Source organism: Scyliorhinus torazame, chromosome 8 (assembly GCF_047496885.1).
Source record: "Scyliorhinus torazame isolate Kashiwa2021f chromosome 8, sScyTor2.1, whole genome shotgun sequence".
Classification (NCBI taxonomy): Eukaryota; Metazoa; Chordata; class Chondrichthyes; order Carcharhiniformes; family Scyliorhinidae; genus Scyliorhinus; species Scyliorhinus torazame.
The window spans coordinates 28,176,887-28,193,011 of record NC_092714.1 but is presented as its reverse complement, the minus strand read 5'-3'; the positions used below and the strand labels follow the sequence as shown (position 1 = coordinate 28,193,011).

The 16,125-nt window shown below is 42.8% G+C and overlaps 1 protein-coding gene across 4 annotated transcripts in view; it reads right to left on the bottom strand.

Moving 5' to 3' along the window:
- ttc3 (tetratricopeptide repeat domain 3) overlaps positions 1 to 16,125 on the bottom strand; it is a 166,081-nt gene that overhangs the window by 89,563 nt on the left and 60,393 nt on the right. For all 4 annotated transcript variants that reach the window (XM_072513225.1, XM_072513227.1, XM_072513228.1 and 1 more), the window contains exons 11-15: positions 12,056 to 12,110; positions 9,885 to 10,044; positions 6,217 to 6,268; positions 4,479 to 4,590; positions 1,554 to 1,706 (exon numbers count right to left, since the gene is read on the bottom strand). In XM_072513225.1, coding sequence (XP_072369326.1) covers positions 1,554 to 1,706; positions 4,479 to 4,590; positions 6,217 to 6,268; positions 9,885 to 10,044; positions 12,056 to 12,110 — 532 coding nt within the window. The remainder of the gene's footprint in view (positions 1 to 1,553; positions 1,707 to 4,478; positions 4,591 to 6,216; positions 6,269 to 9,884; positions 10,045 to 12,055; positions 12,111 to 16,125) is intronic.

Genomic DNA, 16,125 nt, shown 5'->3' with positions numbered 1-16,125 from the left:
CAAGTTAGCACAGAAACTGAATGGAGTTCGAACTGAAAGTAATTAAATAATTTTAAAAAGGTAAAGACACACATTATCATCTTAATACCAGTTTGTCCCAATGACTACAGGCTATATCTTTGATTAATTCTAATCAAGGCATTCTTAGCCATTGCCTTGTTGTACTGGCTGATGCATGTCTTAATACATTGTTGTAAACTGCATACACATAGTTGCTATGGAGTATAGGCTGTTTACTGAGTACAGAATTCTTTGCTGAGTTCAGTGTCGTCTTCAAAGTCATGTGTTACCTTCTTAAGATGGCTGTTTTAGCATTTCTAACTCATGTGAGGTAAATTGATCGACAAGTGGAAGGCGTTAAGAAAAATTGCTATCCAGAATGATTTACATAATGGTCCTGTTAAGCGACCCGTGACATTTTACTAGATTAAAGATGCTATATAAAGGCAAGTTTGATAGCACAAAACAGAAAATATGGAAATACAGAGCAGGTCTGCGGTTGGAGAAAAAGGCATCCCAATAATTTGGATGGGAACCACCTTCAGAATTTCTCCTTTAGATACTAGCTATGTGTCTTTCAGGAGTGTTCCTTTATTTTAAATTTATGGCCTTTGTGCTCATCTCGTTAACTCTATAGTCGCTTTGCAAATGACAAAGAACAAGGTCTCTCTCTGGTAGCTGTAGAGAGCATCAAAAACCCAACATACTTCTATAATGTGCCACCCACTGGATCTGTACCACCGGTTTCTGTATATGCAGGCACCAGTTCAGGAATTTACATTTTGTGTCCTCATTCTGTACAACGGAGTCCAGCAGCATTACAGAAATTGGCTCCAAAGTATTTTGTTTAAAAGGGCAATCTGAGGGGCAGCACAGTGGCACAGTGGTTAGCACTGCTGCTTCACGGCGCCAGGATTCGTGTTGAATCCCGGCCACGGATCACTGTCCGTGTGGAGTTTGCACATTCTCCCTGTGTCTGGGTGGATCTCACCCCCACAACCCAACGATGTGCAGGGTAGGTGGATTGGCCACGCTAAATTGCCCCATAATTGGGGAAAAAAAATTGGGTACTTTCTTGGGCTAGAGTAAGCTTACTCAGAACAAAGTCAATTATCTAGAACAGTTTGAAGGTGTTATTTGAGTGGGGGATTCTTTGGCACAGTTCAGTGTTTCAATGCTCAAAGACAAAATGCAACTTAGGTTGAACAGTAAATGCACTATGGTAGGAACAGTTGAAGGGGAGTATGAGACCATGAATTAATTTGAATGTATACAAGTGCTACCTAACCAAGATGTATCATAATTACAAACTTAAACTAGGATCTTTTGCTGGGATCAGTTGAGTCAGAAAATTCATTACATTGGATTTTGTAATATCAAGCATCCATGTGAAATTAAAAACTGCTGAAGGGTGCACAGATTTCCCATATATTTAATATTATTTTGTTCACTACAAAAATGGAGGTGAAAGGACAGGTCTCATACTCAAGTTCATTTAACATGCAAAAACAGAATCCAAAATTGGATCACAGACAGAATAGTCATAAACATACCTCAAGTTTTTCAGGATCCACTAGGTTCAGCACCTTTATAAAAGCATTTTTTGCATTGTGGGCACGCTTGTCCAATAAGGCTATGTATCCATCATGAATAAGAGACTTCAATTTGCTCATTATGTTGTCTGAATCATTTACAGGCATCAGAGTCTAACAAAACAAAGTAATCAGAGGCTACTAAACTTTGTTTGCATCTTCTTTTTTGAAAAAAAATTATTTTTATTAAAGCTTTTTTCAACCAGGATTTTTACATAACAAAAAGTTAAACAGTAAACAAAAAATATTTAACAAAACAAGGTGACTGCTATCATTATACAAAACGAAAACACACATTATATCAACAAGTCCCCCCACCTGAGCCCCACTCCCTCCCCCCAACCCCCATCCCCTGTTGCTGCTACTGCTGACACTTTACTGCTCCCCTAGAAAGTCAAGGAAAGGTTGCCACCGCCGGGAGAACCCCATCAAGGCAAACTTTATTCGCTCCAGGCTGACAAACCCAGCCATATTGCTAACCCAGGTCTCCACGCTCGGGGGTTTCGAGTCCCTCCACATTAACAAGATCCGCCTCTGGGCTACCAGGGAGGCAAAGGCCAATACCTCGGCCTCTTTCGCTTCCTGCACTCCCAGATCCTCCGACACCCCAAATATCGCTATTGTTGGACTCAACTTCACCCGCGTGTCCAAAATCCTGGACATAGCCCTCGCAAAGCCCTGCCAGAATTCTTTAAGCGCCGGGCATGCCTAGAACATATGGGCATGGTTCGTTGGACTCCCTGCACATCTCCCGCACCTGTCCTCTACCCCAAAAAACCTGCTCATTCTTGCCGTCGTCATGTGAGCCCGGGCACCACCTTAAATTGAATCAAACTGAGCCTGGCGCATGATGCGAACGAATTCACCCTGCCCAGGACATCAGCCCACAGGCCCTCATCCAACTCCTCCTCCCACTTGCCCTTCAGCTCCTCCACTGTGGCTTCCTCCGCCTCCTGCAGCTCCTGATACATGTCCGACACCTTCCCCTCTCCTACCCAGATGCCAGACACAACCCTGTTCTGTATCCTTCGAGGGGGTAACAGCGGAAATGTCCCCACCTGTTTCTTGAGAAAGTCCCGAACCTGGAGGTATCTGAAAGCATTTCCCGGGGGCAGGCTGAACTTCTCCTCCAGCCTGCATGCTGGGGAAAGTCCCGCCTATAAACAGGTCCCCCATCTTTCTAATGCCTGCCCTATACCAGCCTTGAAACCCCCATCTATCCTGCCCAGAGCAAATCTATGGTTGTTCCATATCGGGGTCCAAACTGAGGCCCCCTCCTCCTTCCTGTGCCTCCTCCACTGACCCCAGACCCTCAGTGCAGCCGTCACCACCGGTTTGTGGTGTATCGTGCTGGCGAGAACAGCAACAGTGCCGTTACTAGTGCCCCTAGGCTGGTGCCTTCTTTGTTTGCATCTTCAAAAGTTAAAAAGTTTTCACATTTCTGAATGACCTCATCTCTCCCCATCTCTGTAATCTCCTCCAGTCCGACAGCCCTCCATGTGTTAATCTAAATCTGGTTTCTTCAGCATCCCCAATTTTAACTGCTCCACTATTCTTGGGCATGCCTTCAGTTGCCTGGACTCTAAGCTCTCAAATTCCCTCCCTAAACCTCTCTCCCTTTGTATCCCCCTTCAAGATGCCACTTAAAACATAAATCTTTAACCAAGCATTTGGCTATCTACCCTAAAATTCACCGTATGTGGTGAGTGCCTAATTTTGCTTCGTAACATCATATAAAAGGGGCGGCAGGTAACACAGTGGTTTGCACCGTTGCTTCACAGCGCCAGGGACCCGGGTTTGATTCCCAGCTCGGGTCACTATCTGTGTGGAGTCTGCATGTTCTCCCCATGTCTGTGTGGATTTCTTTCGGGTGCTCCGGTTTCCTACCACAAGTCCTGAAAGATGTACTTGTTAAGTGAACTGGACATTTTGAATTCTCCCTGTGTACTCAAATAGATGCCTTAGTGTGGCAACGAGGGGATTTCACAGTGGCTTCATTGCAGTGTTAATGTAAGTCTACTTGTGACACTAATAAAGATTATTATAACACTTTGGGATTTTTAAGGCACAATGTATATTGTTGCTGTTGACTGTCCTTCAACGTAATTCATCCGTTAGAAATCAAAAGCGCAATCAACATGTACCAGGTACAACAATGTGAAGTACTATAGAAAATGGTACCATGCATTATATGTTGGCAACATATAGGCAGAGCATCTCTAATGTGTAATCTTTGCTGCTTTCAATGAAAGATGAGAGAATGGTATAGAATTCCAATACCAGCAGTACCAGACACTCGGGGTTGAATTTTACAGGGGTCAGGGCCTCAGGGAGTAAGACCTCCTGCAACAGCAGTCAAATAATCAGCTTTCTGGTCCTAGCAATGGCACTAGGAGTGGTGGCCTCTGCTGGGACTCCGAGTCCTGAAAAGATATTCAGCAAAGGAGCTCAGACTTTATGTTAAGTGGGGCCTTGTCAGTGCTAAGGTGGAAAGCCCCAACAAGGTCGACAAAGGGATTAGAATGGAGGTGGGAATGAAGACCTGCAGGCAGGGGAGAAGGGGGATGAACTCTGATAGGCACTATGATTTCCAGTAAAGCACGCACCACACTCACCCACCCTTAACCTGCTACCTAACTTGACCTGTGAAACCTGCATGGGCCAATCACACCATGGGTAAAATCCCAGGGGTGCTAATTAAGGGCCTCATTTAGCCCACAGGCAGGTAGAACTCCCAACACCTCCAGTCACTGGTAAAATTGTTGCAAGGGCATGTAGGTTGGCATACTTTATGGTCTTTCTCATTTAGATAGTGAGGCTTGATCCCAAGGTTATAAATATGCAGTAAGTGTTTAGCCAAGCAATAATTAAATATCTTGTTGTCACCTTTTCAGGGTACTGTGAAAGGCGGGTCTTTGATCCATTTCTTTCCTGGTTTCTCTTGGAATCATTTTTGTAACTTTCACATAATGGCTTAGTTGGTAACTTTGACTGCTCCCTGCATTTCATAAAACAAAAGCAAAAAATTATGAAAAATAGTGGCTCCTTTTGTGTTTAAAGAGGTTAATGCCTGTAAATGTACATTGCATGGGATAGTAAAAAGAACATGCTAGAAAAATAAAGTTACGATAAAATGCTTAATTCACCTACATAACAAGCAAGCATTTTGGATCTCCACTCTGCAACCAGCTAAGTACAAAACAAGATTTTGTCCTGTCCTACAATTAAACAATTCTGATACGCAGTTCCCGTACCAGCCTCCCCGAACAGGCGCCGGAATGTGGCGACTAGGGGCGTTTCACAGTAACTTCATTTGAAGCCTACTTGTGACAATAAGCGATTTTCATTTTCATTTCAATTAAAGAGGCAGAATTCACAAATAGGTACTCATCAACAATTCTGCTTGCTAACATATATTTTTCCTTTCAGCAGTTGCACCATATCATGAACAATATTTCAGCTCCAGATCATCTCACTGAATGAACAAGCAAAATCTGCACAGCGCAAGTCATTCAATGACATTGCCATCATTGAATACTCCCCCATCAACCTCCTGAGGGTTACCATTAACCCAAAACTGAACTGGACCAGCCACAAATATTGCGGCTACAAGATTAGGTCACAGGCTGGGATTCTATGGAGAGTAACTAACCTTCTGACTCCCCAAAGCCTAACCATTATCTAAAAGGCGCAAGTCAGAAATGCGATGGAATACTTGACTGGAGGAGTGAAGTTCCTACAACACTCAAGAAGCTCAACACCATCCAGGACAAAGCAGCCCACTTGACTGATGTCATAGAACGATAAAATCCCTGTAGTGCAGGAGGCCATTCATCCCATCGAGTCTGCACCGACCCTCCAAAACAGCACACTACCTAGGCCCATTACCCCGCCCTATCCCGGTAACCCCACCCAACCTCCCCCGCCTTATCCCTGTAACCCCACCCAACCACCATAAACATTCATTCCTCTACCACCAATGCACAGTGGCAGCACAATCACAAGATGCACTGTGGCAACTCATCAAGCCTCCTTTGAAAGCACCTTTTAAACCTGGGATAGCTGATGCAAGGGAACACAAATTCCATTCCAATTCGCAAACCGTAGTGATTTGGAACTATGTTGCATTTCTTTCACTTATGCTGGGCCAAAAACATGGAACTGTTTCGAACGACACAGAATTTCCCTACACCAGAAGGGCTGCAGTGAATTCGCAAGGCGGCTCACCACCACCTTCCCAAGGGCAATTAGAGAAGGGCAACAACATTGACCATGCCAGCAACATTTGCATCCTATGAAAGAAAAAAGATTACTAAAGGCTCAATGCACTTCTGGAGTTTGGTACTCTGTGGAAACAATACTCTGCAGAACTGAACTCTTGTGCTGCTTACTCCACGCATTAGCAAAAACCTCCTGTATTTATACTACCAAAAATTCCAAAGGCCATTGTCAGAACCTAGCAACAACAATTACCAGTTCCAACTAGTCACCGAACTGTGCTTGTGTACCACTGGCAACACTGTGAAATAAACTTTAACCTTAACCTATAGTTGTAGTTATGTAAAATGGTAAACACAAAAAATAAGGTGGTACTTTTATTTCTTTATCATATAAGCAGACTTACTTTTTGCTATTTAGCTCCTCCTTTAATCCATCAGTCCTTGTTCTTCCACGATCTGAACAGAAGCAAATTTGAAAAATAATGAACATAAAAAGATAATATGGTCAAAGGTTTTCAATTCAGATTAAAATCAGTTCTTCATTTTAAACTTATTAGCCACTGAACCAACCTTGGCTCTGAATTGCAGCAACAAAATAATTATAATTCACCACTGAGATCACTATTTCAGAAATGTGAAAATAAAAACTACGCCGACTCAGTTGACATTAAAGTGGTACAGCAGAAATGATTGAAAATACTTCCATTTGTTCAGTGTAGAGTGATGAAAGATAGGAGACACACATGGCAAGAATGACAATTGACAAATAGGAAATTGAAAACACATTACTATCAATGGATAGTTTTGAAAGATTCTTGAAATGGCACAGCGCACTGGTAAAATATGCAGCACCACAGCAGTACAATGACTGAATCACAGTCTGATGCGAGAAGCTTCTGATTTCAGTTGGGCTGTCCTCTTAAGTCCGTAGTGCCCAACGGCAGAGACACACAGATATAAGGTGAGAAAGCAGATGCAGAAGAATGCTAGATATGGACACAAGCATGGTGGTTCAAGTAAATGTTGGGGTAATACAAAGAACAAAGAAAAATTACAGCACAGGAACAGGCCCTTCGGCCCTCCAAGCCTGCGCCGATCCAGATCCTCTATCTAAAACTGTCGCCTATTTTCTAAGGATCTGTATCCCTCTGCTCCCTGCCCATTCATGTATCTGTCTAGATACATCTTAAATTACGCTATCGTGCCCGCCTCTACCACCTCCGCCGGCAATGCGTTCCAGGCACTCACCACCCTCTGCGTAAAAAACTTTCCACACATATCTCCCTTAAAGTATTCCCCTCTCAGCTTGAACTCGTGACCTCTACCCCACTCTGGGAAAAAGCTTCTTGCTATCCACCCTGTCTATACCTCTCATGATTTTGTAGACCTCAAATGAGGTCCCCCCTCAACCTCCGTCTTTCTAATGAAAATAATCCTAATCTACTCAACCTCTCTTCATAGCTAGCACCCTCCATACCAGGCAACATCCTGGTGTACCTCCTCTGCACCTACTCCAAAGCATCCAGATAATCCAGGTAATGTGGCGACCAGAACTGTACGCAGTATTCCAAATGTAGCCGAACGAAAGTCTTATACAACTGTAACATGATCTGCCAACTCTTGTACTCAATACCCTTTCCGATGAAGGGTAGCACGGTAGCATTGTGGAGAGCACAATTGCTTCACAGCTCCAGGGTCCCATGTTCGATTCCGACTTGGGTCACTGTCTGTGCAGAGTCTGCACATCCTCCCCGTGTGTGCGTGGGTTTCCTCCGGTTTCCTCCCACAGTCCAAAGATGTGCAGGCTAGGTGGATTGGCCATGATAAATTGCCCGTAGTGTCCAAAATTGCCCTTAGTGTTGTGTGGGGTTACTGGGTTATGGGGATAGGGTGGAGGTGTTGACCTTGGGTAGGGTGCTCTTTCCAAGAGCCGGTGCAGACTCGATGGGCTGAATGGCCTCCTTCTGCACTGTAAATTCTATGATAATCTATGGTATGCCTTCCTGACCACTCTATCGACCTGCGCAGCCACCTTCAGGGTACAATGGACCTGAACACCCAGATCTCTCTGTACATCAATTTTCCCCAGGGCTTTTTCATTTACCATATAGTTCGCTCTTGAATTGGATCTTCCAAAATGCATCACCTCGCATTTGCCCGGATTGAACTCCATCTGCCATTTCTCCGCCCAACTCTCCACTTTATCTATATTCTGCTGTATTCTCTGACGGTCCCCTTCACTATCTGCTACTCCACCAATCTTAGTGTTACCTGCAAACTTGCTATATCAGACCACCTATACCTTCTTCCAGATCATTTATGTATATCACAAACAACAGTGGCCCCAGCATGGATCCCTGTGAAACACCACTGGTCACAGTTCTCCATTTTGAGAAACTCCCTTCCACACTACTACTCTGTCTCCTGTTGCCCAGCCAGTTTATCCATCTAGCTAGTACACCCTGGACCCCATGAGAGTTCACTTTCTCCATCAGCCTACCATGGGGAACCTTATCAAATGCCTTACTGAAGTCCAAGTAAATGACATCTACAGCCCTTCTCTCATCAATCAACTTTGTCACTTCCTCAAAAAATTCTATTAAGTTGGTAAGACATGATCTTCCCTGCACAAAACCATGTTGCCTATCACTGATAAGCCCATTTTCTTCCAAATGGCAACAGATCCTATCCCTCAGAATCTTCTCCAGCAGCTTCCCTACCACTGATGTCAGGCTCACCGGTCTATAATTATCTGAATTATCCCTGCTACCCTTCTTAAACAAGGGGACAACATTAGCAATTCTCCAGTCCTCTGGTACTTCAGCCGTGTTCAAGGATGCTGCAAAGATATCTGTTAAGGCCCCAGCTATTTCTCTCTCACTTCCCTCAGTAACCTGGGATAGATCCTATCCGGATCTGGGGACTTGTCCACCTTAATGCCTTTTAGAATACCCAACAAATCCTCCCTCCTTATGCCGACTTGATCTAAAGTAATCAAACATCTATCCCTAACTTCAACATCCGTCACGTCCCTCTCCTTGGTGAATACCGATGCAAAGTACTCGTTAAGAATCTCACCCATTTTCTCTGACTCCACGCATATTTTTCCTCCTTTGTCCTCGAGTGGGCCAACCCTTTCTCTAGTCACCCTCTTGCTCCTTATATATGAATAAAAGGCTTTGGGATTTTCCTTAACCCTGTTTGCTAAAGCTATTTCATGACCCCTTTTAGCCCTCTTGATTCCTCGTTTCAGATTGGTCCTACATTCCTGATATTCTTCCAAAGCTTCGTCTGTCTTCAGTCGCCTAGACCTAATGAATGCTTCCTTTTTCCTCTGAGCTACTCTCACAATTTCACCTGTCATCCATGGTTCCCTAATCTTGCCATTTCTATCCCTCATTTTCACAGGGACATGTCTGTCCTGCACTCTAATCAACCTTTCCTTAAAAGACTCCCACATTTCAAATGTGGATTTACCCTTAAAGAGCTGCTCCCAATCCACATTCCCTAGCTCCTGACGAATTTTGTTATACTTGGCCTTTCCCCAATTTAGCACTCTTCCTTTAGGACCACTCTCGTCTTTGTCCATGAGTATTCTAAAACTTACAGAATTGTGATCACTATTCCCAAAGTAATCCCCGACTGAAACTTCAACCACCTGGCCGGGCTCATTCCCCAACACCAGGTCCAGTATGGCCCCTTCCCAAGTTGAACTATTTACGTACTGCTCTAGAAAACCCTCCTGGATGCACCTTACAAATTCTGCTCCATCTAGACCTCTGACACCAAGTGTATCCCAGTCAATATTGGGAAAATTAAAATCTCCTATAACCACCAAACCTGTTGCTCCTACATCTTTCCATAACTGACTTTGGAATATCACTGGATAGGCTTGCAGCAACTCCAACACTAATGCGGTGTATGATTCACTAATGCAAACAGTGCACCTTGCTAGAGTTAAAGGAAAATTAAACAAAGACTTTTAACGGCAGAATTGACCAAATTTGGAACTTTTCTTAAACCGAAAAGATAACACCAAGAGATATTGAAACATAAATAAAAGGGTTGTTACTTTCATCTCGCTGCTTTTTAAGGAATCTTTCTTTCTGCTGAATTAAATCCCGAATTCCATCTGGAACATCCTTGCACAACTGCTGAGCTTTGGTATTAGCAGCAATAGCTCGCTTGTGTTCTCCCAACGAGAACAAGGCATCACACAGACGATAATGACCCTGGCAAATTAAAGTTCAGCATCAAAACAAGAAATTTGAACTAGAATCCTTTCACAAGGTATATCAAGAAAGAAAGTGTGTACAATACTCATTTACACTTTCAAGCATGGGGGCCGGTTTAAATCAAAAAGATAACACCAAGAGGTATGGCTTCATAGATAAATGTGTTGTTACTTTCATTTCACTGCTTTTTATGGAATCTTTCTTTCTGCAGAATTTAATCTCTAATTCCATCTGGAACATCCTTGCACAATTCTTGAGCTTTGGTATTAACAGCAATAGCTCGCTGATGTTCTCCCAACGAGGGCAAGGCATCATACAGACGATAATGACCCTGGCAAATTAGAGTTAAGCACCAGTTGGCTGGACAGTTGGTTTGCGATGCAGAACAAGGCCAACAGCGTGGGTTCAATTCCCGTACCGGCTGAGGTTATTCATTAAGGCTCTGCCTTATTAACTTTGCTTCATGCCTGATGTGACCCTCAGGTTAAATCACCATCGGTCAGCTTGCCCCCTCAAAGGGGAAAGCAACCTATGTCACTTGGGACTATGGCCACTTTACTTTCTTTTACACTTTCAAGTACATGACTACATCAACTTGCCACTTATTCTAACCCAAAAAACTGCAACATGCTATTTTGAATTAATTTGTATACAAACATATGAAACAGTGCATACCCACATGTACAAAGATCTGGACAACAGGCTTTGGTTGATAAGTGTTAAATAACATTTGTGCCACACACATGCCAGGCAATGGTCATCTTCAACAGGAGATAGTTGAAGCAACTCCCCATAGCAATTCCCATTGCTGAATCCCCCATGATCAACATCTTGGAGTTATCACGGACTACAAATTAAATGCACAAGCCACATAAATACAAGAAAACGTCAGTGATTGGGTATTCTGATTTTCCAAAGTCTTTCTACCATCTACAAGGAATAAGTCAGAGAGGTGATGGAATACTCTCCATTTACCTGGCATTACAACACTCAAGAAGCTTGACAACCATTTGATCACAGGAATCCATTTGATTGCACCCCATGCACCAGCTTAAACTTTCTTTCCTTTCATTACTGTTGCACCACAGTTGCACTTTATACCATTTGCAAGATGCACTGCAGCAAGGCTACTTCGACAGCACAAGCCTATGACCTCTATCACCTACAAGAGCAAGGGCAGAAGACTGATGGGAACACCATCAGCTGCACATTCCATTCTGTGCCATCACCATCCTCGCTTTGTAAGCATATTGCTGCAGCTTCATCAATATATCAAAACCCTGGAATTCCCTGTCCAACAACACTGTGCATATATCTACAACACACAGATTGCAACAATTCAAAAAGGCAACTCACTCGCCTTGTGCGCGTAAATCGGGATGAGCAATAAATGCTGGCTTTGTCAACGATGCCCACATCCCATGAATGAATAAGAAAAATATTTTGTTCAGCTATCCCATATCTGTGCTGTATCAAGGTCATGAGTGATCTAGGTCAGCTTAACATGGTTAACTACTTACATTAATAATTTTGTAAGTTCATTGAAACAAGTCCTGCAACTTGGCCTTGAATAAACATGTACCAACTGCAATTAGTTTAAATTCTAGTACTGAAAAGAATGACAGATATTTGCAATATTAAGTTTAGCTTTGTTTACCATGACAGAGCCACAGGATACAACAAAATGATCCTGAAAGCCATAAAATATTAGCAATTAAACCATGAGCAAGTTGTAACAAATGCCTGATGTTATATCTCTCAATTATATTTTCTGTTCTGACCATCCTTACAAGGTATATAAATTGAATATGATTGGGATGCAAATGTAAAAATTTGCATTTTCCAGTGTGTGTTGCGGCAACAGCGCTAAGCTATTTATTTCAGTAGAAGTTTGTCCTCAATGCGTCATCTCCAAGAAATTTGAAAACATCATTATGTGGGATATAATGATGAATACATGATTGTGGGTGGGGCAGAAGGGAGAGAACTGTAAACAGTAAAAACTAACCTTGGGCCAATTAGGTTTCAAGACTATGGCTCGTTTTCCATCACCAAGTGCTTTCCTATAAAGAAAAATAAAATTTTCAAACAACCCTTTCAACTGATAAGCAGATAAAGTGCAATTTTTTTCTGCTGATATTTAGCAAAAACGCTGCAACAAATTCAGTTTAAGTTAAAGATACTGGAGGGCTGCTGCTGCCACTCGGAGCATGTCTCAGCAAAGAGTCAACACCTCCCGGAGGATCTGCAATGTCCTCGACACAATGCGGACATACTACGCACGCACATTTCATCATCCAACTATCGCATGTTAAGCAAACTATTGTCTGGAACAGGTTTAAAAATATAGTCACACCCAACCTAAAACTGGTTCAGCAGCTATCTGGTTGTTCCTGGCCTTAGGTAACTCTAAACGACACACAGCTTCTGATAAGAATTTAATTTTCGTATAAGGCAAAACTGACTTCGCAAACACTTCCCTCATCACTAATAACAAAAAAAATGTGGACTTGTGCAGGACCCGTTTGCCAAAGTCTCTTATTCAACTCTGGGTTTTAACCTGGCGAAGTACATTAAAAATATAATCTAACTCAATCTAAATCTTCACATTTTTCATAAAGTATGTGCGAAATGACTGAACGAATGGACAAGAATCAAGCAAAACGAACCAATTTGGCAATTTTCTATCAAGCCCAAAGGAATGGTCAAGATTTGGTCCTCAGCTATTTCCCCCAAGTATATGCTTAACTAAAAAGTTTTTTTTGCAAATCTCTTCACAATATCTGCCTTCCGAGCAGAGCAGTTTTCTGTACACTGTTCCCCTCTGCTAAAAACGTGCAATGCTCCACACTTTAGAATACAAATCATATTTTAGCAACTCACATTGGATACTCACTAAGGAAATGGTTCACCTCATCACAAAGCTGATCACTGTAGAGGTTTGATTTTAAAAAAGTGATATGGAGGGGTACAGTTTGAAAAATGGGGAGTAGGATAGAAAAAGAAAACAATGCCAGCAAAAGGGTGAAATGGCCTATTTTGGTGCTGCAACATTCTATCAAAATCTCAGCCCACTTCCAACAAGGGTGTCTGGAATATCATCAGAAACAGTTGAGTTTCTTTCCTGTAAGAACAGTACCGCTACAACTACCCAGCTGAAATCATCTAAAGGCATTGACTTGAGTGTGGAATTTAGAGCATTTTTATAGGAATGCTCAGCTGGATGCTGGATAACCTTGCTTACCCAACAGGAAAACTAGCTCCAGCAAATCTACATATAACTGGAAAGATTCTAAAACATGAAATGTGAGAATTTTCCAAGCACCATGCAACAATTTATTAAGTTGGAGAGCTTGCAGCTGGACTTCAGAAGTGCTTATGTGATATCTTTCAGCTGCTTTCCACCATGACAACAGTGACTACATTGTAAAAGTACTTAATTGGTTTTTAGGACCTCCTGGGGCTGAAGGTGTTATAAAAGTCTCTTTTTGTAATAAAGTATTTTTTGTAAAAAAGTATAGCAGAACATATATACACAAATTTCCATCAAGAGCCAAGGTGCCTCTAGTTTAATTATAATTTTTTAAAATGTATCTTGCCGTATTTGTTGAAACTTCACTGAAGATGTAAGGTGAGACCTTATATCTTCCAGGTTGGTAAAGGCAGCCTTGAGGAGGAGTTTATAGAATGTGCCCGGGATAATTTCCTGGAACAGTATGTAATGGAACCTACAAGGGAACAAGCGGTCCTCGATCTGGTCCTGTGTAATGAGGCAGGATTGATTAATGATCTCATAGTTCGGGATCCTCTTGGAAGGAGCGACCGCAATATGGTGGAATTTAAAATACAGTTGGAGGATGACAAGGTAAAATCAAACACTAGTGTTTTGTGCTTAAACAAAGGCGATTACAATGGGATGAGAGAAGAACTAGCTAAGGTAGACTGGGAGCAAAGACTTCATGGTGAAGCAGTTGAGGAACAGTGGAGAACCTTCCGAGCGATCTTTCACAGTGTTCAGGAAAGGTTCATACTGACAAAAAAGAAAGACGGTAGAAAGGGGAAAAATCGACCGTGGATATCTAAGGAGGTGAGGGAGAGTATCAAATTGAAGGATAAAACATACAAAGTGGCAAAAATTAGTGGGAGACTAGAGGACTGGGAAGTCTTTAGGGGACAACAGAAAGCTACTAAAAAAGCTATAAAGAAGAGTAAGGTAGACTATGAAAGTAAACTGGCTCAGAACATAAAAGCAGATAGTAAAAGCTTCTCCAAATATATAAGACAAAAAAGAGTGGCTAAGGTAAATATTGGTCCTTTGGAAGATGAGAAGGGAGATTTAATAATAGGAGACGGGGAAATGGCTGAGGAGCTGAACAGGTTTTTTGGGTCAGTCTTCACAGTGGAGGACACAAATAACATGCCAGTGACTGATGGAAATAAAGATATGATAGTTGAGGACCTTGAGATGATTGTAATCACTAAGGAGGCAGTATTGGGCAAGCTAATGGGGCTAAAGGTAGACAAGTCTCCTGGCCCTGATGGGATGCATCCCAGAGTGTTAAAAGAGATGGCTAGGGAATTGTAAACACACTAGTGATAATTTATCAAAATTCACTAGACTCTGGGGTGGTCCCAGAGGATTGGAAAGTAGCAAACGTGACACCATTGTTTAAAAAAGGAGGTCAGCAGAAAGCGGGTAATTATAGGCCGGTAAGCTTACCTTCGGTCTTAGGGAAAATGCTGGAATCTATCATTAAGGAGGAAATAGGAGGGCACCTGGAGGGAAATTGTCCCATTGGGCAGACGCAGCATGGGTTCACAAAGGGTAGGTCGTGTCTGACTAATTTGGTAGAATTTTTTGAGGAGATAGAACATAGAACATAGAAAATACAGCACAGAACAGGCCCTTCGGCCCACGATGTTGTGCCGAACCTTTGTCCTAGATTAATCATAGATTATCATTGAATTTACAGTGCAGAAGGAGGCCATTCAGCCCTTTGAGTCTGCACCGGCTCTTGGAAAGAGCACCATACCCAAACTCAACACCTCCACCCAACACCAAGGGCAATTTGGACATTAAGGGCAATTTATCATTGGCCAATTCACCTAACCCGCACATCTTTGGACTGTGGGAGGAAACCGGAGCACCCGGAGGAAACCCACGCAGACACGGGGAGGACGTGCAGACTCCGCACAGACAATGACCCAAGCCGGAATCGAACCTGGGACCATGGAGCTGTGAAGCAATTGCGCTATCCACAATGCTACCGTGCTGCCCTTAAGAACAAATAAATCTACACTATATCATTTTACCGTCATCCATGTACCTATCCAATAGCTGCTTGAAGGTCCCTAATGTTTCCGACTCAACTACTTCCACAGGCAGTGCATTCCATGCCCCCACTACTCTCTGGGTAAAGAACCTACCTCTGATATCCCTCCTATATCTTCCACCTTTCACCTTAAATTTATGTCCCCTTGTAATGGTGTGTTCCACCCGGGGAAAAAGTCTCTGACTGTCTACTCTATCTATTCCCCTGATCATCTTATAAACCTCTATCAAGTCGCCCCTCATCCTTCTCCGCTCTAATGAGAAAAGGCCTTGCACCATCAACCTTTCCTCGTAAGACCTACTCTCCATTCCAGGCAACATCCTGGTAAATCTTCTTTGCACCTTTTCCAGAGCTTCCACATCCTTCCTAAAATGAGGCGACCAGAACTGTACACAGTACTCCAAATGTGGCCTTACCAAGGTTTTGTACAGCTGCATCATCACCTCACAGCTCTTAAATTAAATCCCTCTGTTAATGAACGCGAGCACACCATAGGTCTTCTTCACAGCTCTATCCACTTGAGTGGCAACTTTCAAAGATGTATGAACATCGACCCCAAGATCTCTCTGCTCCTCCACATTGCCAAGAACTCTACCGTTAACCCTATATTCCGCATTCATATTTGTCGTTCCAAAATGGACAACCTCACACTTTTCAGGGTTAAACTCCATCTGCCACTTCTCAGCCCAGCTCTGCATCCTATCTATGTCTCTTTGCAGCCGACAACAGCCCTCCTTACTATCCA